We start from the raw sequence: 22868 nt of genomic DNA on the forward strand, positions 1-22868 counted from the left end.
CAACAATATCTCAGTTTTATTTTACTGCGATTGGAAGTATTCATATGCATTCCCATTTGGGATAGCTTGTCGAATGTTTCTTCCTGTATTTGCTATTTATCCAGGGACTGATATGGTAGTGTTAATAAGTAATCGTTTTTTTTTTTTTTTTTCCCTTTATTTCCTCAATTACGACAATCTCAATGTCAAATACTGATTTTTTTTTTCCCCTTTATTTCCTCAATTACGACAATCTTAATGTCAAATACTGATTTTTTTTTTTTTTCCTGCAGATATTTATGCGTATCCAGAAACTTATAGGAAAGTCAAAACAAACAGGCGTTGCAGGTTTAACTTGGACCCTTTTGAGACCAAGGAAAGATGTCAGTTGTGATCTCAATACATTAGATGGTGAGGCAATGACGGAGTATCATAGCAAGCTATCTGTTGCACTTGGTGTACTGCACGAATGTTTTATACCTATTACCGAACCACGCACCAAGAGAGATCTTGTTACAGATGTTATTTTCAATCAAGGGTGAGACCTTGTTTCTCTTACTGGCTATTGCTACTGTCCTTATATGTCTAGAATATGGGAAATTATCTTGTACTGTGTAGATACGTGTAAACTTTGCATCCATGCCATTTTCTTGTGCCTTCCCTTTTTATTTATCTTTTCTAGATTCTACATGTTTACGGTGGCATCCTTTGCCTAATCCTCAAGGGATTCAGGAAATTTTGTCTTGTCTACTAGCAAGTGGAAAAGATTTATTTATGATCTGATGTTGCATCTTAAAATCTCAATATTTTGGTCAGTGTTCAAAATTTGTAAGCTTAGTATCATAAGTTCCAAGGAGACTTATTGTCATGTAGCGCTTGATTGTAATCAACCCATGTAATAGTCTATCACATTGCGCCTGTGGGAATTCTGTGCTTTCATTGCTAGTCCCAAGCAGGGTGTCCCAAAACGGTTATGTATCGGCCGAGTCGTTTTTTTGTACACGTAACGGCCGTTACGGGCATGTTACGGGCGTAACGGCCGTTACTGACCCGTAACGGCTGTTACGGGCCTTGGAAAAAAAAAAGAAGAAAATAAATAAAAAAAACCCTAACCTTTTTCCTTTCTTTTCCTCTTCTTCTTCTCTCTTCTTCTTCTTCTTCTTCTTCCTCTTCTCGGCCTGCTACGGCCCTGCTGCGGCTGCGGCCTCCTCCTCCTCCTCCTCCTTCTCTCTCTCTCTCTCTCTCCCTCTTTGTTCTTTCCCTCTTTCCCTCTTTTTTCTTCTCTTCTTTCCCTCTTTTTTCTTTTCGGTTTCCCTCTCTCCTTCCCTCTTTTTTTTTTTTTTTTTTTGGGCAGCGTAAGCTGCCGTCGTTACGTGTCACGCTGAGACGAGCGCTGACACTCCTCGAGCTCCGAGTTGTACGAACGGTTCAAAGGAGATCAAAGTTTTATAGGCTCCACAGTGATGTATTTATTAGATCCACACCGTTCATCTATTTTTAAATATTATTTTATAGCATTACCTAAAAAATGAATCGTATCCAAAGATCGTCCGGACCACACCAAAAATAGCAGCGGAGGTGATGATTTTCACCGTTAAACAATTCGTAGGCCCACCGTAACATTTATTTTCCATCCAATCTGTTCATAAGGTCAAAAAGACCCAAATGAAGAGGAAAAACAAATTTTATATTGATCTAAAAGTCATGTGATCCCAAAAAAGTTTTCAATGGTAGACGTTCAATCCCTCGTTGCTTTTTGCAGTGTGGTCCACTTGATAATTAGATCTGTATTATTTTTCGTGTCAAGTCTTAAGACAACTCGTCAAATGAATGGACGGTTTAGATATAACACATTCATCATGCGTGGGGCCCAAAAAATTTTGACATGTGTGCTACACTTCACAATCCAAGTCTCACCTAATTTGAGGCCATAAAAAATTGTACCAAAGACATATTAACTTAAAATTTACTAATTAAATTATAAACTGCAATTGCTAACTCACAATGCCAAAATCAAATTATTTGAATAGTTTTTAATTGTTATTCGGTGTACTCTTATTTTTTAAAATAGGGCCTTTTGGTTTTTTTCATGATTCACTATCCAATAAATGTCCACTAATACATAAGTGGGATAATGACAATAAATTGCATGAATTTGAGGCTAATTTGGGGCATAGATTGGTCCTCCAAGTCAGCCCGAAATTGGCAATGCCATCTACCTAAATTTAATTTCATTTTTTTAAAGAACTACTAGGAGAAAGATATTAAATTGTTAAGTATATAAATTAGATATTTAGAAAATTAAATATATACATTTTGTAGTCAAATTCAGGTTACTTGGTTCAAAAATCAATCAGACAGTCCGATACAGTTTCTCACCAAAGAGTGGACCGTTACACCACCATAAACATGTTCCAATTTATAAATGAATGCATATTTGGAATGCTTAGAATATTCCGGATTTAATATATATTTTTTTATATTTTTTTGGCAAAAAAAAAATTTTACGCCGTTACGGGCCGTTACGCCCCCGTATCGCCGTTACGACCCCGTATCCGTATCGGTTTTGGAGGTCACCGTTACGCCAACCGATACCGATACGGGACACCTTGGTCCCAAGCCCAAATAAAGGCGGGTTGTGTCAGGTTGGCAGCCATCATCAAACTTATGCCTTGACTTCCATCATGAATCTGAACAATTATATTAAAGAATCTAACATCAGTTTTCAGCTGATGCAAAAGTCTTTGGTTTTTCATAATTAAATCACGAGTTTTTCCCAATGCTGAAGTATAGTGCATGCTTCATTGAAGAAAGTTATAGCTGCGTCTCATAATCATTTTCATTTCTAATGAAATTTATTTAGGATTTAAATGCACCTGGCTAATTGGAGTCTTCAATCACATAGATGGGATGGTTCCATGACAAGTTCCACCCGGTGTTTTAAATATTGACAATATCAGCCGGTATATCCCACGATATATCTTGTATCCCACCTGTGCGATACGAAATGCACAGGTAGTGGCGATATATCCCACCTATTCGATTCGGTGAGCATTTTCGATTTTTGATCCATATATATATATATATATATATATATATATATATATTGCTATAAATCACGTTAAATCAATGTCAAATGGTTACAAATTTATGATTCTTCATGTTTTCAATGAAAAATCATGGATTTGGAGCTTCGATTTCGAGGTTTGGGGGAGATGGGGCAAGTTGCGGAAAATTGAAAAAAATTGAAATTTCTCGCAAATCAGTTGCAAATCGTTGCATCCAAACACAAAATCAAACATGCATAATACTTGATCTAGTGAATCTTCTTTTGCTTTTGAATGTATTGCTTGTGTTTCCATACATGTCTTCTTATGTTTATAAATTATATGAATAGACTTTAAATATACTTGCTTTTGTTCAATTGGACAGTGCATGTATTAGGACCCCATACAAAGGAAACCCTTATTATGTGTATTTTTTTATTTTTATTTTGTAATGTTTTGATTTCTAAGTGTGTATTGATGTCTTTTTCAATAATCCTTGAAGTTCCATGAAAAATTTGACCAATTTCCTAATGTTCCCATGTCTCCCAACAACAGCGATACATTACATGATACAGCCGATATATCCCATGTGATAACCGATATGTATCCGTAGGTGCGATACATTACGCGATAGCGATATTTAAAACATTGGTTCCACCTCCCAAATACGTATGTTTTGTGAGAAATAATCAAATAAACTGCAGTTAACCACAAATTTCAGCTGAACATGAATCCCAGGACTAGAAATGAATTTCCAGCAACAAGTTTAGTTTCCACCTGGTGATTGGATTGGCCTGATATTTGGTTCGTTTGATTGTCATGGTGGGGTGCACCTGTTGGATGGGTTTTCCATGTACCCCCACAACGCTCAACTTCACAACTTTTTAGGAAAAAAATGAACTTATGGCATTCTGGTAATTTCATCCTCCAAAAAGCATTTTCTGGGACCTTCAATTAGTCAAAGGCATTGTTTTGTAAAATCACAATTCTGGCATTCTGGTCATTTATCCCCACAATGCTCAACTTCACAACTTTTTAGAAAAAAAAAGTGAACTTATGGCATTCTGGTCATTTCACCCTCCAAAAAGCATTTTCTGGGACCTTCAATTAGTCAAAGGCATTGTTTTGTAAAATCACAATTCTGGACAAACTTTACAGTAAAAATCTCAAAAATAAAAATAAAAATTACTAAGATTAAATATCTGAAACCCCAAAGGATCCATACAATTTTATTTTTTTGGCATGTACAAAGATAAATAAACAATAAGCACTCTTCATATATTCTACCACACACTGATACCAACCTTCTTATATCTCTTGAAGCAAACCTAGAATTTAACTAGTCTCCCACTTGTTAGATGAGCTGGTGGAGACAGTATAGTGTGTGTGAATGATCCAGGGTTCAAACCTTGGTAGTGTTACCTTTCCAAAAAAACAAAAAAACAATGTAGAGGAAGTTGAGCCCAAACTAAAGGAAATAAAATTCAGATTGTATGTAGGAATAAATTTCAGATCGTATGTACCAGATTTTGAAACTTAACGTGGATCTTAAATGCAATGAATCACTTGTAGAGTTTAAAGAACATAGGAAATGAACAAAGCGGAATATCACTTCTATAAAAGATGGTCTAGGGCATCACGCCACTAGATTAAAGGAGCATGACAGCCCTCCAGTTAATCCACCTTGGGTTTTAAAGAAACGAGTTTTTAATCATCAAGTAAGAGTCTCTACACCATGGATATGGTGTAGTATATATAGACAATCAGACCTTCACATTTTGCTCTCCTAGTTTAAACTTGACTCATTGTAACCTGCTGAGAAAGTCTCTCCACTAATTGGAGTTAAAATAGCAAACTTATGGATTTAAATTTAACCATGTGGCTAAAAACTACTAGTGGGCAAATAGATTGGTAATTAGGAGAACTCATTTTGGCTCCTTTTGCCATTGAGGAGGCAATCCTTTAGTTGCAGGATCCTTCTAATTAGGTGCTGCTGCTGCTTCAAATCGCACTTCAGACTCTTGTTCCCACTCCTGCTTCGTACCTTTTTATACTTGTTTACATTTTGTAACAAACACTCCCCTCGCCACCACCGGAATCTGTTGCTACTTCTCTTCATGCTTCGTGCAACTATAGCAATCCTTCTCTAAATAGCATTGCAAGATGAACCTTTTGTAAAAAATCCTTGCATTCCTTTCTTACTACATGCACCACACTATGGCATAGGGAATCATTTTCATAAGATATTACCTTTTGCAGAAAAGCAATTCCTCGACCACCGAAAGAGTCCAATTCAAAACATGCTGAAGAAATGGTTCCAAACCTCCGTAGTGAGCGGGTAGTGAAAGAATAGGTGATGAATGGATTCCTCATTCTCCCAAGGTATTCCGAAATGGTTTACATAACACAACCATTACGTAACAACAACGGTGGTAACCGTTACGTGTTACAGGGTGGTAACGGCCTTTATGGAAAAATTGACCCATAATGGTCCTGTAATGGCTGTAATGGTCTGTTATGGGGCTGATATCTATATATATATATATATATATATATATATATATATGAGAAATGCTCACACACAACTAGTTGGACCGTGAGTTTTGGTCCAACTAGCTAGGCATTTAATGAGAACAATTTTCTCTAATGCTAATTAATGTTGAGAGAGGGGCGTTTGCTTCACGTTAGCCTTTTAAGAGGTCTTTTGAAAATGATCTCTGACTTGGGTGGGCCCCACTGTGGTGTTAATGTAAAATCCACCTTGACCAACACGTGTGTCACCCATGTTAGATCTAAGAACCAAAAGCCAACTCCATCCATGGTTCAAGTGTGCCGCACAATTGGAAATAGTGTTAAAAAAAAAGCTCACCTTTTAAAATAATTCCTTTCATGAGGTACACTTAAATCAAGTATGGGCCTGATTTTTGATTTCTATGCCTAGTGTTTTGATGTGGCATCTAATGGTTGGAATGGATTTCACTTACTCATGATCGTGGGTATGTAAAAATCAAAGGTAGATGTCTCTCCCTCTACTGTTCTATTGGTGTGTCCTACCTAAATCAAAAGTCAGCCTGATATTTTGTCTCTAGACTTAGAATAAGATCACACATCTGATGGTTGTAGTGGATCTCACATGCACATCAAGACATCATGGTCGGCCTAATAAAAATAAGGTTAGGCATTCCTCTTCCACTGTTAAGCTTCTTTCGGCTTCCTTACGGAAAAATATAAAGAGTGGATTAAGTGCAGTCCATTGCTTATGCAACACAGTTTGTCCCTGACCATGTCGCCCACCTTCATGTATGTATTGTATATTCACGCGGTCCATTGTTTTTTTCAGCTCATTTTAGAACATTGATCCAAAAACAAACCAATTATAAATCTCGAGTGGTCCACACCAAATAGAAAATAGTGAAAATTGAACTTTTACCATTAAAATTTCCTAGGGCCCAACTTAATTTTTTACTTTCCACCTAAGTTATTGATAATGTCACAAAGACCTTGATGAAGGAAAATAAAAATATATTTCAGCTTAATCCAAAACTTTTGGCACACAAAAAGTTTTTAATGGTCAATCACCACTATTTCTATGGTGTGGTCCACCTGAAATATGTATCTATTTCGTTTTTTGAATCCTGTTTTATCATAAGCTAAAAATATAGATGTAGAGAATGGATATACAACACGTTTATCAAGGTAGGCCCAGGATGAGGGATGCATAGAACTGCATGTGTATAGGCTGCACCCAATGTACTTCCACTTTTTTGGGAATAGGCACCTTTTTTCTCGGGGAATACGAAGAAGTTTAACCGTAGGAGAGAGCTTACTACGATTTTTGATGTGCAACCTCATTGTAGGTCTAGAGAGAATATAATGTAGATTTGTAATTCAGGTGAGCCACACCAATGGAATATTTGAGGGAGGGACATCCACCTTTGATTTTGACAGGACCCCAATCATGAGCATGTGAAATCCACTCCAACCATTAGATGTGAAAGCAAAGGCTAGGTGCGGGACTTAAAAATCATATCCATATGTGATTCAAGTGGGCCTCATCAAACAATCATTTTGGAGGGTGAGCTTTTTTAGCATACTGTTTACAATTGTGTGTTCCATCTGAACTACCAATGGAGTTTATTTTCAGTCCCTAAGTCTAATACGATGTGACACACATTATGGTTGGGGTGGATTTTACATTAACAGCACAGAAGGTCCCACTCAAGCCAATGATCATTTTGAAAGCTAACGCCAAACAAAGTCCAATTTCTCTTTCCAAATTAACTAGCATTAATTAATTAGAACCAGTTGGACGGTCCAACTAGTTGTGTGTGAGCATCTCTCTCTCTCTCTCTAGATATATATGTGTGTGTGTGTGTGTGTGTGTGTGTGTGTGAGCATCTCTCTCTCGCTCTCTCTCTCTCTCTATATATATATATATATGTATATATATATATATATCCCTGATGGTCATTATGGCCCGTATCATAGCAATGGGGGAGGCATCTCTATTATTATTTTTGTATCCTTCAAATACTTATTGTTAAGTTAACGAGTCTACTTATTGAAAACTGGTGTGCAGAAGGGTTTTTATTCAAAGTTAAAGGGGCTTGAGCAAGTTATTCCAAAATGGTTACATAATTGTAACGGTATGGGGGTAGTAATGGCCGCTGCAGAAAAATTGACCCATAATAGGTTAGAAATAGGTTTTTCCAAAAAAAAAAAAAACGAAAAGAAAAGAAAAAAGAAAAAAAAAAGAAAAAAATACTAACGACTGTTATGACTATTGTTACTATTATGGAATACCTTAGGCTTGAGACACTCTTTCAATCTGTCTTTGTATTAGTGGTTCCTTTTATTAAAGAAAAAGTTACACTTCAAAACATAAAAACAACTTCTTTATAGGATTACTCTTAAAAAATCTCTCTCTCTCTCTCTCTCTCTCTCTCTCTCTCTCTCTCTCGTTTTAATAAACGTTCATTTTGTTCCTCCTTTTAAATTAATAAGCCTATGTATCAGGAATTGATATGTCGAAAGGCTTTTTCCAAAATTTGGGGTGCTTGGGATATTCTTCCCCCCCTTACTATGTGTTTTGGTGGCAGAAGTACTCAATAGAATATCAACGAAGGCATAAATCTAGGTTTAGTAGATTCCTTGAAGGTAGACGGATTAGATTTCCAGTGTGTCGGCTACAGTTCATGAATGGTGCTATGCTATTGTTTGTACCAAAATCTGGCAGACCAGATCAATGATGTAGGATGAGCCACATGGCATGGAAGATATTCGAGGAGCATGTGCTGAAGATACAAAAGACAAATCACTTTTACGGATTTGCCTTGATGTTTAGGATATCTCTAGATAAGGTTGAGAAGCCGTTGTGGCCACGTCAGTGCTAGAACACGTGTCAAGCCTCCAACGAAGACAAGATTATGATCAAGGAAGTGTAACCGCTCTTTCCAGTTGGTTACAAGTGATGGTGCCACATGGACAAGCTGTTGCTCTCACATTTCTCCTTGGAAAGCTATAAATAACAGAGGCATATACGAAGAAAAGGTAGAATCCTCAATCCAACAAACAACCCAATCCAGCGCAACGTTATTTATCTTAGTTTAGTTTTCTCCGCTCATCAACAGTGGACCCTTACGGTAGAATTAGTTTCAATTTGTCCTTGCGCATATGCCAGATTGATCATTAGCCGTAGCCAGTAGTGGTAACTCCCTTTCATCCGTGCATGCGAGCTGGATCTGAAAGAAGACCGTAGCTTTAGGATCCATCCACTTATGCTATTATGTTGGGTCGACTATAGTTGTAATCTACAGTTTTTTGCCTTGATCTTGCTCATCAGCACACTACTCTAGGAAGTACCTTGCTGCTCTTAACCAGGTCGATGATCTCTTTTTAGTAGTAAGTCACATTCACACCTGCATCTACCATTTTGTTATGTTTCCGTTTGACCATACAACTATTGCACCTCCGCAAGTCCTTTGGTTTCCAAGACAAAAAAAGAGTTCATTTGGAGGAAGAGCCTCGATCTTCGCAAATCGCCTGATTGACACACACGCGCACTGTTGGCTGGATAGACGTCTTTGTCTACTAACTGATTGGTTAATTACCGCTCTATCTCTACGCCGTGGGTCAATGGTGATCATAGTCGGTTCTGGCATGCCCGCAAAATAGTACACGTATCTCGTGTGGCTGCACATAAACTATTTTGTGACATTATGGGAGAGCAAGTGCTGCATAGAAGAATTAAAGTGTGATGTTATAAGGCAGTCTCGGGTCAAAAGGTGAATTTGTTAAAGCTAAATTGCTTGGAGTGGGACTGGCTGAGGGTGAGTCATTTCTCTTACCTCTGCTTTGGGATGTAAGGCTGGCTCCTTACCATCAACATATTTGGGTTTGCTGCTCTGTATTGGAAAGCCTCCTAAGGGCCTTTGGGATCTGATGGTGGAATTATTGGAGAAAGATTGTTTACCTCAATAAAAGCGGTTCTACCCAACATGCCTATACATTTGGACTTGTTTCATTTCTTGTCTAGGGTTGACTTTGGCACTTGAGGTGGTGGGTTTGGCTGTATTACATAATGGAAATATATCGGATTGCAAATCCTGGAATGACGGTTTGGCCCCACCTTTGGCCTTAGGGAATGGCTATGGATAGATTGGAGAGGGTCCAACAATAATTTCTATGGTGAGGAATGGAAGGAGGAGGGGAAATATCACCTATAGAGTGGAAAGAATGTAAAAAATCGACGGAGGGATGGCATGCATCGGAAGACTGAAGCTTATGAATATGGCATTGTTAGGCAAATGGCTTTGGCAATTTTCTCATGAAGATGGTAATAAGAAGGTGATTAGTGCCAAGTATAGGGTGTAGGGAAGAAGGGTGGGTCCCATGCCTTGGTCCGAAATGCAGAATATTAGTGGCTTCGAGAGCAATTTATAAAGTGGGGATGCCATTCAACAGGGCAATATAAGATACATTGGGAATGGAATTGGAACAAAATTGCGGGATGACTGTCCTATTTTTTCTTTTCAGGAATGTTTATGGAGGTTTGCTAAAACCACACGTGTGTGCAATAAAGCTCATGTACACGGCCTACATGTGCTAGCATGGCACGATAGGTCTATTACCCAATCCATCCATCAGAATGGCATGACTATATTGAAGCCCTAGCCCAAGAATCAGGTTGATCCACTGGTCAGTTGGACCAGGGTTTGCAAACAAATGTATGGCTCTGAAAAAAGTTGGCTGAATTTTTTTCTAACCCATCCTCCTTTTTTCAATTTTAGGGCCCACATGCTGATTGGACCAAAATTTATTTTTGGAAAAACATGTAGAAGGCCAGACCAACTTGATGGATGGATTAGATCTTGTACGTATGTGCCATGATGGCACATGTGTGGCATGTACACGAGCTTTCTTGCACATGCATGTGTGCTTAGCAAAGCTCATGTTTACAAGATGCCTCCAGTGAAGTAAAGTATGATCGATCTTTGCTTCACACAGATAAGTGAGCATGTAGTGTGGAATCCTCGTCTTGGAAAAAATCTCAGAAATTAGGAGATCAAATTGTTCTCCCAGCTCTTGGGTTGTATGTTTATCCTAGTGAAGACAGATAACTGGTTAGGAGTTTTGTGGGTGTACAGTGGTGGTCCTTTTGTGCAATTTGGGTGGGTTGTAGTGGTCTGTAGTTTTGCCTTCCTTTGTGCGTGTGAGGTCTTTGGATTCGTATTGCTTTCTGCCACCTTTGATTGCTAGAGGTCACTTGGTTGTTGGCAGTCTTTTCGTTTTCTTCTGTTTTTTAAAAATAAATTTTGCCGCCTTTCAAAAAGAAGTGATGGCATGGTTTGGAAGTGGGAGCCAATTGGAGTATTTGCTGCTTGTTCCTCTCAAATGAAGCTCACATGCAATGGTGATACAAAATGCTTTTGGCACTAGCTTGACAAATGGTCTTTCTGGGTTCTTATTTTTGGTTGACAATTTTGAAATAGTGCTTGAGAGCAATGGAATCCGTTAGTCACTTCATTTACCATCTGTTCGTTCATGGGGTCTAGTGCATATTATTAATCTATTTGATTTATTGGATGTTGCCTTTATCAATGGCTAAGTTGCTCGTGGCATGGAATTTCGGATACAAGTCACCTGAAGGAAGAATTCTTTGGGGATTCTCTTTTGGATGTGTTGTGGTTGATAGGAAAGTACACATCAGTTGGGGTTTTGGGAACAAATTGGAAGGTGTTGTGCTGGTGGCAGTTTGAGTGCATGGCTGGATTGGGAAGTTTGGCATCGGGTGGTAAGTAGAGTGCATATAAAGTACGCTGCCATTTTCATGGGCCCTATTAGGATGATCCTAATGAGGTAGAGGTGAGGACCTTATCGATCCGTTGAAGGAAGTAAAATGTCTGCATCTGTTGCCACATTTTTAGAGGGATTTTTCAAATGTGGTAAAATGGGATTCCTCTGCACAATCTTTCCTTGGATTTTGAACTTGATGGAGGAAATAAGGGAAATGAGGGATGTTACAGCTGTTTTTTGTTTTTTTTTCGTCCACTCTAGTTAGGAAGGAAATAGTGATGTTGATAGCTTAGTGAGACTTGGGGTCCAGCTTATAGTTGCGTGAAGCGCGAAATGAAGCGGCAACATATTTGGGCGTAGGAGCGGGTCCTGCTCCAATCTCTATTCAATAAGGACTTCTTCCTTCTGTTGTGATTCTCGTTTTATCTTGTTAATGGAAGTAGAAGTTCCATATTACCATTTAAAAAAAGTCTATTCCCTACCCGATTGTTTTTACCCCTTTCTTACCCTACCCTCTCCTGCCCGAACGAACTAGCGTGCGCTGTTGCCTGCCCGGAATCCTTTACTCTTCTTCGTCAAAGGTCAATCCGAAGCCCACCTGCTGTTGCCTGCCGACGGTATTCCTCTCGTCCGGCCGTCCCTGCCTACCCAACTCGAATCAGGTAAGTAACGTTGAACTCTGAACCCTAACCCTCTTCTTTAAACCCTAACCTTCTTCTCTATCAGCCCGTTTGCGCCCGATCTGAAATCACCCACCAGAACGAGTTGTGGTTTTGCCTTCCTGGCAATACAATATTCAATGTGTGTTGCTACCCATTGAGGCCAACATGCTGAGTAGTTTGATTATCCGAACTATCCAATGACTATGACCATCTTTTTTTGTGGATGAATTTAGAACAATGAAAAAAAAATCATCCAATGGCTTGCATTCAACTCTAAAAATCAAAGGTTAAGATGATCAATGAAGGTCGATAATGAGAAAATAGCTTATTTATAGTTGTAACTGTGATATGGACGGTTGAAATCATTGATCTATCTCAGCTGATGGGCCCAAGCAGCTGGCAACAAATGCTGAAACCTGAGTTGCAACAGAGGCAAAACGTACTCTAGATGGAAGGAGGCGGATTCCCTCCTGCGAGAAGTTAAGTGGGGCCTACCGTAATGTTTGTGGGAAATCCACCTCGTTCATTTGTACTTTGTTGTTGTTTTTTTATTTTTTATTTTTATTTTTATTTTTTATTTTTTTAAAATAAAAATAAATCTGGACCGATCCGAATCGTGCCCAATCTGATCTGACTCGGTTTTCTTGACCGAGTCGGACTCGGATCGGATCAGGCCATGTAGATTTTGGATCGGTTCGAGTCAGGTGACCCGGACTTGGTCCCGGATCGGATTGAGTTCGGGTCAGGCCATGCAGAATTCGGATTGGTTCGAGTTGGACCCAATCCTATCCGACTCGGTCTGATGGCCAACTCTACCTGCAACATGCATGGCTTATTTACCTGTTTCATTACGACACAACTGTACATGAGGAATTACCTATGTGTCATATGACTTTTTACTTGAAAAGGCATTATCTTGCTAGTAAGAAAAGGAATGTTTGTTAATGAGGAATTTTCCCATGCTCTTCTAGAAAAAGACCTTTTTGCTTTTATTTAAAAATGTTTATTTCTAAGATTAATTAAAATGTATTTTCCAAATCCACAGCCGATGATTAGGCAAGGCAAACCTCTAGACTTTGGGTTGGTCTCGGGTTCTGACACTTGTACATGTAAATGCAGCCTGTTGTTTTATCGTTGCAACCATGGCATGCTGGGCACGTGCTCAATGGGCTTCTTTATTTTCATAGTTGTGTTGATGCATTTGAAATCTTCAGTGTCTATCTAGTCTGAACTTGTTAGCCAGCTTTTGCATCAATAAGAAAGCTTTTACAAGGGAATATGCTCTATTTTTGGCTTTAATGGCTGTTCTACCATGGCCTTGATTTTTCTAGCTTGGTTGTTTTTGCTTATGGCCTACTTGGATTGGTGGAAAAAATTGAGGAAAAAGGAATGAAAACCCTTTTCTCTTGATTATTTTTCAATAAGATTTTCTTGAAATCTTGTTGGATGTAGTTTGGTTTTCCCCGTTTTCCTCTGGGTTGCTTTTTATTTTTTTCATGCCTTTGGCATGTTGTTAATAAAATTGCCATTATCTTCCAAAAGAAAAAACAAGATTTTCTTGAAAAAGTTATCTTCATTTCCAATTTTGTTCATTGAAAAAAGAAAATTTTATAAATTTTTTACTCAAAGACAGAAGATGACACATGTTTGTGTTGAAGATGGACTGGGGCACATGCGTCCTGTTATCACATGTGACACATTGGCACATGTGGGACATTGGTACACTTTAAAGTTAATTCATAATTGACTATTTGGATTGTGTAGTTGGTTATTATTGTTTGCATGATGCTGAGCTTATTTTCAGTTCAGGTCAGAGCTGAAGCGGCTGAACTTTCGGGGGTTCTATACTATGCTTTTGGAGCGCGGGGATGAACTGATATCTGTGGCCACAGTCAGGTATTCTTTATCATGTCTTACACATTACTTGTCGGAAGTGAGTTTTTTTTTTTTGGGTTGGGTGGGTGGTTGGTTGGTTGTCCTTTGGTTATGGTATCTTGAAACATGACCCTCTGATTTGGCATGTTCCCTTCTCAGGATCTTTGGTGCGAAGGTTGCAGAAATGCCTCTAATCGCTACCCGCGTTCAATATCGACAACAAGGAATGTGCCGCCTTCTTATGAATGAATTAGAGAAGGTAATTTCATGAATATGTAATGTATTATAATTGGGAGCTTCTAGCTACGCCACCCCGATTCTCTATTTCTAACATCAAACTCTAGCAAACAGGACACTAACTCACTACATTGTTTCGCCCATTTGTTCCACAGATGTTGTCTGATTTAGGGGTGGAAAGGTTGTTCTTGCCAGCAACCCCGCAGATGCTACCAAAATGGGTTACTTCCTTCGGGTTTACTAAGATGTCGGTTCCTGAGAGATTAAAATTTCTAGAATACACATTTCTAGAATTTCAAGGCACTGTCATGTGCCAGAAAGTCCTGATGCCAAGTACAATCAAAGCTGCAGAATCAAGATCAAGAGGTACATGTTCTCCTATTTCCATACTGGGACCTTGATTTAGAAACTCGGTACTCAGGCTAAAAGTACATTGGTCGAGTTACTCTGTAATCTTGGCTTTTTTTTTAAAATTTTAATTATTATTATTATTATTATTTTTTTGAAGATTTGATTCTATCTTAAAATGAAAATCAACCGAGTTGATTATTTAGAAAATGCCTTCTTTTAATATCTTTAGTTGATATGTTAGTACATGATCTGGACTATCGACGCAGCCAAGTTGTTGGTGTCCTCAAGAAGTTGCCTGAGATGTAGTCTGGTACCCCGAGTTCCAAGTCAATTTCTTTCTTATTTATTTATTTTTTGGCAGAACTCGGTAAAGAGCGTCACTATCTGTTTTTTTATTTAAGGAATTATACGATCCTTGAGCCGAAAGAGCTGGGCACGTGACGACTATGCTGACTCGACTTGTCCGACTCGTTCAGACCTGACTCGACCTGAACTGAATGGGTGAGTTGGTCCGAACCGAGTAGGCTTCGCCCAATCCAAACTCATATCGAGTTGAGTCCGAGTTACTGAGTAACTCGACCTGACTCGACCCGAAACTTGATTCTGAAATCCGACTCGACTCGGGTTCGGGTATATATGTAAAAATAAAAATTTAAAAAAAAAACCTAATTTCTAACTATCTCTAACCCTATCCGCCGCACCTAACCCTGACCCGATCCCAAACTCTCTCTCCCTCCCTCATCCTCCTCCTTTTCCAAGCCTGGCAGCTACCCACCACCACCACCACCACCACCACCCTCCTCCCCTCTCTCCTCTCCACTCCCTCACTCCCTCTCTCCCTCATCTCTTGATCCATCATGGTGCCAACTCGACCTGACTCGGTACTTCCGACTGGGTCGGACTCAGTCCGCATCAGTCCAGGCCAGACCTAGACTCGGATCTGGTCAGGCATGCTAGACTCGGTACCGAGTCGGATCGATTTCGGGTCAGTCCTAACTCGGTCATTGTTGATCAGGATCCTCGAGCCAGGGATCCACCCAGTATCCTGGAGCATTGAGTTTGGAAAAATGGGCCGCACAGATTTATTAATCAAGGTTGTTGATCTGCTTGGCTTCAACATGGATAGATCATACATCTCTCAGATCGCAGGCTCATATCCATCTGTTGAATGTGGATGTTGCTGTTTTCTCCTCTTTGTTTGTTTTGTTTCCTTCTTTTCTTTCAATAAAAGTATCATCTTTCAAGGAAAAAAAAAACCTTCTGTCCATAGGCAAATGATAAGAGGGCTAGAATTGTTCATAACAGTGGGGCCCATCAGATTAGCAATATGGATCACATATCAATGGCCCCATATTTCCAAGCTAGGGGCTTGAGAATACTATGCACTGGGCTTGACAATCATAAAACTAATCTTTTGATTTTTCTTTAGTTGTCCTTCTTTCTTCTTCTTCTTCTTCTTCTTTTTTTTTTTTTTTTTTTAAAAAAAAAAAAAATTAAAAAGAAATCACTGGGCATAGTCATTTATATTGCATGTTCTCTTTTTGGCAGGCAAAAAAGATAAATTTCAAGATGAGCTACGCAAAAGTAAAAATGAAATGGGTTGTGATAGACACATGGTCATTTCTGAAGTAACCCAAACAGTGGTGCCTATTGCAACATTGCCCTCTATTTCTGAAGTAATCCAAACAGTGGTGCCTATTGCAACATTGCCCTCAATGGATGTCGAAGAGCATCCTTTGCACGGTGAAGCCAGTATAGGTGAAGAGATCATGGGCCATTCTTCTCTGAGCAGCAATGATGGATTAAGCCCTGAGGTGCTTATTGAAGATGCTAAACTTCTTAAGCAGAGCGAAATGGTGAAGCAGATATCAATAGAGTATGTTTTCATGTTTTTGTCATTGCTTCTTAATGGGGAAATATTGCACTTACTCAATGGACCAATTCCCTTGTTTGGTTGCACTCAAATTGGAAGTGGTGCTGCAGTCATAATCTTGATCATTTATTTGGTGGGACCACTATGAATGGGCCAATATCTGTGGAATGTTCGGATCGGATGATCTACCATTCTGATCCATGGACCTTTTTGATGCTGACAGTTGGCAATCATCATCATCATCTAAGCCTTTACCCAACTAGTTGGTGGCAGCTGCATGAATCCTATTCTGCCATGCCACTCTATCAAGGACCACATCCTCAGTTAAACCATAGGTCATGAAGTCTTGTCTTACTACCTCTACCCAGGTCTTTTCGGGCCTTCCTGCTTGCCCTTTTAGGGATTTCAACTTGATCCAACTCACTCCTAATCAGTGCATTTCTTGGGGCGGCTTAAAACGGCTACTTGGTGTCAGATGTCCCTTTAAGGGTGTTTCCGAATGGGCCCTAAAGTCTACTTACCCTCATATTATTAGCTATTGGTGCTACACGTTAGTTCTTTCCAAAGTCTTCATTTATAATTCTATCCTTCATCGTCTTGCCACTCATCCATCTCGACATCCTCATTTCAGCCACACTCATCCTATGAATATGTTGTTCCTTGACTGCTCAACAATCACTCCAATAAAGCGTGCTTACGGCCGGCAGTGCTTGTGTGTGTGTTGTGTCCATTTTTTTTTCTTTTAATTATTGTAAGATCATCTGGTCTGTTTATTGTCTATGACAGTTAAGATTGGCTATTTCTCCACCCGTAGGCCAGCAATCTGTCATTTCTTTTCTCCCATGGTGGGACCCACCAGATGAATTGTTTGGATCACAATCTCTCACGCCATTTGTCCACTTTGAGTGCAAGGGAGGAAATTGGGTCGCTAATAATGGGCAATCTGAGCCTTTTGAGTCCTTTTACTGATAATCACTGTGTTGCCAGTGTCAGTGTAGATGAGGGGAGAGGCAAACCCGGAATCATTGAGATCGTTCCTACAATCAATTTGGTATCAACCCTCTTCTTTTCTTATTTGGAGGTCATCTGCTATCACGACGATCCACTTTATAGTTTGGATTTTGCTGACCACTGTTTCACATCCGCAGGTGAAACGAAGAACCGATCCCAAATTCAAGTTTTTTGGGGTATGTTATGTACGCAAAAGAAAGATGGTTACCATAGCAAAGTGCACAATTAAGGGCTTCAATGCAAGGAAACATAATCGGAGCTGCATTAATCACTTTCCCAAGTACTACAAGCGCAGGAGGATATTAGCTAGTGAGAGATCATCAATCCAATCGGATGGGAGCATTAACATATTATAGAGTAATCTACTACGCAAGGTGTACAGATTCGTTTTGTAGAATGGTCTTCTAGCGGGAGTTGTTTATGGAGCTTGGTCGATGGCCAAGATTTTTGTATAGACTGAGGGGTTTGGAGATGGGAGAGTGCAAGCATATATCCACGTTATTGTGGCATGAGAGTGCATCTCCTCCCCTACATGTTTTTATTTACCTTCCATAGGTCTTCCCCCCCCCCCCCCCCCTTACTGTATTTGTTTCCTTGAGAAAGAAGAGAATGGTTGATATGTGAGGGAAGTTTCATGAACGAAATCGTAATTTAAAAGGTAAAAAATCACATCATTTTATTTTTTATTACATAGGTAGGCATGGTTGGACCTTATTGGGTCTGATGATCAGTGGTCAAATATTGAATACTAGAGGATGTTGAGGACCAACCTTGTGAATCAAAACAATGTTTATGACTCAGATTGGAGTTGCCGGTTGGACCAGTTTGGGCACTGGTTTAAAAACCTGGAGCTCGACTCGAAGTCCAACTGGGTTGAATGAGTCTTTACTTGACCCAATAAGTAATATTAAGAATAAAACATAAATTATATTGTTTGGGTAATATTAAACTTGTTGGATATATTTTGAGTACAAGCAAGGGGTGCTTGGTGGATATATTTAAATGGTTGCAAGTTTTGAGTTCTTACATATTCATATTTTGCATTTTACCAATGAATCTGTTGTTCTCAAGCAAGTCATGATGAGTCGGCTCATTTTATGAGCTGACCCATCTATGGCGACTTGTCGGGTCTTGTCGTTGTCGTGACCCAACATGAAATGGGACTGTACATAATCAAATGACTAAGTGATTGAATTGTTAAAATCATGGATTCAAATGGCTAACTGATTGAATTGTTAAAATCATGGTTTTAAGACTGGGACTTGAGACGGTCTCATCTGATACTGAGGCTGAGATGTACTGGATGAGTCAGGGTTGGCTTGGCCAAGTCGTCCCCTTTCCAATAACATACACAAAAAAGAAAAACAAAGTGTAAAAAAAATAAAAAAATAAATTCAAATATGCCTAGAAACTGAATAAGTAAGATTATTATTATTATCTTTTTAAAGAATATATTTGTATTAAATTACTAACTTTGTGGGAGGATCCTAAATCATCCCTAGAAACTTCAATAACCTAATTCTAGGGACTCGAGATGAAAATGGTTGGAAATGGAAGAAAATTGCAAAGCAAAGGGTATGAGTCGGGCTGATTCACATGGAACAGACTCAAACGAACTTGCTCGAGCCTCAAGCGACTCGCTGGAGCTGACTGAAGTCAGCCCAAAGTCTATCCTGCCCTTCAAAGATCGCGCGGTGCCGATTAAACCTGAGTCAAACCAAGTATCGGGCGAGTCTTCATGTATCGGACTCAGGACGAATCTTCATGCGATTACTGAGACATTCCAACGGGAGAGTTTTCACTATTCCCTGTTCAACGTGAACTTCATCATAGTATGTGTTGGAACTTCGAATCTGTAATCACGAAAATTTAGATTAAAAAAAGAAGTAAGAGAAAATTAAAATAGAAATTAGAAATTGAGTAAGGAAGAATAAAAAGACTTAAAGGATTTGAGGCATGAAGAAAATCACTCCGCTTGAAGTTGATTTGTGTTGATGCAGTTTTTGGCTCACCCCTTCTGCTACTCAAACACCCGCACAGGAAGAGGACAAAAGAGACCCTGGCTAGCACAGTGGACCCTCCGATGCCAAAGTCAGGCCTGGATTCTGGGTCTAATAATTTGATAAGGAGTTAAGGGTGAGAATGTGTGTGTACCTTTCACCTTTCGGTGTCTCTATTTATAGAAGAGATGTAATCCAATGGCTTCGAGATCTTCCTTGAAGGGGATTGATCATTATCTTAAACGATCCCAAGATCTTCGATCCCTAGATTCTCGGGATTGGGGATTATCTTTCGAGGATCTCGGAAGGAGATCTTTAATATTGAACCGACTTCCTGGTTCGGTTTAGGGCGAGATACGATGACGAGCATCCAAATGAGAACCAAGTGACGGAGCTCGGTTGGTCATTGACCGACCTCGGAGCATTGATGTTCTCAGATGGCTTACGCTGGCCGAGTCTCTTAGTATATGGGCCCATGCCAATGTTGGTAAATGGCTGACCCTTGATTAGCTATCAGATAGGGTACGGTTGATCCGTAATCGACCTATAAGTGGCTGACGACCGTCCTATTGGCCGACCTAGAAGATAGGTTGAACTGAGGTTGGGCTAACGCCCAGTCAGTTTATGCTTGATTGATACTCGACCTATGAAATGGGTTGGTATGGAGTGGCCTCTGTGAGGCCCTTTGAGGGTCCCAAAGGTGCATCAACCTCCTCAAAGGTCTCGCCTCATGGCTATGGACATGTAGGCCTCGGTCAGGCTCAACGCCTAGGGGGTTCGGGCCATGTCTCTCTTTTCGGCGATCTAGACATGTGGGCCTCGGTCAGGGTCGACCCCCAGGGAGTCCGGGCCATGTCAGTGGAATTGGTCAATTCCATAAGCCGACTTATTGACTTGTCATATTTTTCCCCCAATAGTGAGCCACCTACTCCTTGTGCCGACCTGTGGAGGTCGAGGAGTACATCGAAATTGGGTCGGATTATATTTAGACCGAGCTTATGATGAAGCATTTATTGCCAGTACGACGGTAACCACGAATATCAGGACGTTACCTCGTTCTAACATGCGTCGGTTCTCTTCCCAAGGTCGCACAAGCCGTGAGGCTGTCGTTTCAGCGGCGGGATGAATGGGAAGAAGACGTGTGGCAGGGAGCTTGATGGCGGATCCAAACGGCGCATGGTGTGGTGCCACGTGTTGTGCCGGGGCGTCCAAGGAGGAGCCGATTCGACTTCCCAATCAATGTCAAAGCCACGTGGCATGACTATAAAAAGGAATGCCCTAGTGCCTTCCCTTTTTCATTTTCATGCCTATCTTCTCTTCTGATCTCTCTGCTCTCTCTACTTTTCTTCTCTTTGTCCTCTGCACTCCATTTTCTGCTCTCTATGCATTCTCTGACATCTCCACAAAACTCCGGTGAGCTCTTTCTCCCTCCCATTCTTTTAATTTTAAAAATGTCAGGCTCCGTAAGCCCTCGGGAGGGAGTTTACGGTGAAAAAGGTGAAGCGAGTGGCTTTTGAGCTGCCTTAGAATCACCTTCGTTGCTAGCAAAGATAGTGGTGGAGGCGGATGCCTTATTCCGTCATTCGTAGAGAGTACTGGATTCTCCGCCGCAAAGGCCGGCGGCGTCTGTTAGGGCTTTGAATCTGTCTCCCAGGCGGGAGACAACAATGGAAGGTTTTCCTGGCCGGTCTGACCCTCCGGCCGAGGACGAGGCTGAGGAGGCCGAGGTAGAGGAAGGGTCTAAGGGGCCGGTGCCCTCAATTTTGACTGAGGATGACTTGTCTCGGATCCGAATCGGGTATCACATTCCCGAGTCGGTCATCCTGCGTCTCCCTCTGCCGGATGAGCTGCCCGACCGACCCCTCCTAGAGTGGTCACAATTTAACAGGTCACGCTACAGTGCGGCCTTCATCTACCACTTCAGGAGGTTGCTCGACGTTTCCTGGGTTGCCTCGGCATGACTCCAGGGCAGGTTACCCCGAACGGGTGGAAGGACTTATTCGGCTGCATGGTTCTCTGGGTAGAGATGAAGTAGCCCGAGCTAACCGTGGATGAATTCCTCCACCTATATCAAGTACGATCAAATCCTCAGCAGCTCGTCTGGTACTATTTCTGCTCTTGGCGGAATACTGGCAGGGCTCTGATAACCGACCCTCCATCCTCCAACAAAAACTGAAGGGATCGGTGGTTCTGGGCCTTTGGTCGTTGGGAAACGGCCAAGTCAGGGCCCTTCAGGCCCTTCGTTCCCCGAGCCTTCTCTGGGGAAGGTATCTTAAACAGTCACTTGCTTTTATCGTTTTGGTCGGTTGGCTCGTCTTATTATGCATTCTGACCATTTGTTCATACTTTGTCAGTTGTCCCTAAGCAGCCACCGAGGCTCGATCCTGGTTCCTTAGCTCGGATCCAGGACCTACGAGCCCTAAGTCTGGAGAGCAGATCTTGGAGAAGGCTTCTCCAACCGGAACGTCTTCTTCAGTCGGGTCTTGACGCAGTTTTGACTGGTAGGAATTGGCTCGATTATTTTTTTTAAAATTTTTTTATGATGATGATTTCATTGACACATCATTTTTACTTCCGATACAGAGATGTCTGAAGATCGGTTTACCTTCGTCCTCCTTCTAAAGTCAGAGGTCCTCCTCGGGGCGATCCTCGGGCTTCGATGAAGTAGAAGCCATCCTCCAAGGGCAAGGGGAAGGCCGCCCCTCCTCACTCGACTGTAATTGAGGTTGTGAACGAGGGTACGGAGGTGGCGGAGGCGGTTTCTCCCGAACCTTAGGAGTTTCTCAAGCTAGGACCTGTTGCAGAACAGGTCCCCCTTGAAAAGGCCAAGCTATATGTCCTAGAGAGGGGGGGGGGGGGGGGGGGTGAATAGGACAATGCCAAATAAAACTTATAACAGCGAAATTAAAAAGAATATGATAGCCAAAATAAATCACAATGCAAGAAAGTAAAATAGCCTCAAAATTCAGATCTTGAGAGGTTGATACAAATGTTGTTCTAAGGACAACCTTACACCAAAAATCAGAGTTTATGGTAGGACAACCTTATTTCTAGAAAGATCTTTGTATCAAATCTCAAACCAAAGATGAATACAGAAATAAATACAAACTGAATTGAAATAAATTATAATCACAAATGTATTGTTCTAGGGACAGCCATACACCATAAAAATGGCAGGGCAACCTTGCTGGAACAACTTTTAAAGGAAATTGAATATCAAGCTGATAAAGGAATAACAGAAAATAAATTCTAATCTATTACAAAATTCTCACAATGCTTGAATTAAATGATTACAACATTCACCACCATACATACATCCCACAAAAGAATAATTAAAGATTAGAAGTATAAATCATTCAACCACAACACTAGGGATTATAGTGGTTCGCCTGTGTGTTCACCAACTGTTAAACAACAGCCACACAAAATGCTACCCCACTCCTAATATCCTCACACAGGGGATATTAGCGTTCACTAACAAAATAGGTTTTCCCAGGTTCACCCAAAACCTTTACAATTGTGTCTTTGTCCGTGGGCT

The 22868-nt window shown here is 40.5% G+C and overlaps 1 protein-coding gene across 4 annotated transcripts in view; it reads left to right on the top strand.

Annotated features, from left to right (window-relative positions):
* The window catches only part of LOC131223614 (uncharacterized), a 57694-nt gene extending 39678 nt beyond the window's left edge, over window positions 1-18016 (top strand). The window contains exons 5-11 of one of the 4 annotated variants that reach the window (XM_058219061.1): window positions 273-517; window positions 13793-13879; window positions 14018-14117; window positions 14251-14461; window positions 15995-16322; window positions 17307-17370; window positions 17468-18016. In XM_058219061.1, coding sequence (XP_058075044.1) covers window positions 273-517; window positions 13793-13879; window positions 14018-14117; window positions 14251-14461; window positions 15995-16322; window positions 17307-17370; window positions 17468-17686 — 1254 coding nt within the window. In that variant the 3' untranslated portion in view covers window positions 17687-18016. Of the gene's footprint in view, window positions 1-272; window positions 518-13787; window positions 13880-14017; window positions 14118-14250; window positions 14462-14687; window positions 14757-14847; window positions 14948-15994; window positions 16323-17306; window positions 17371-17467 lie in introns of those variants that run through there. The other 3 variants (XM_058219062.1, XM_058219063.1, XR_009160583.1) reach the window with 3 other exon arrangements.
* The last annotated feature ends 4852 nt before the right edge of the window (window positions 18017-22868 follow it).

The sequence above is a fragment of the Magnolia sinica genome, chromosome 13 (assembly GCF_029962835.1).
Source record: "Magnolia sinica isolate HGM2019 chromosome 13, MsV1, whole genome shotgun sequence".
Classification (NCBI taxonomy): domain Eukaryota; kingdom Viridiplantae; phylum Streptophyta; class Magnoliopsida; order Magnoliales; family Magnoliaceae; genus Magnolia; species Magnolia sinica.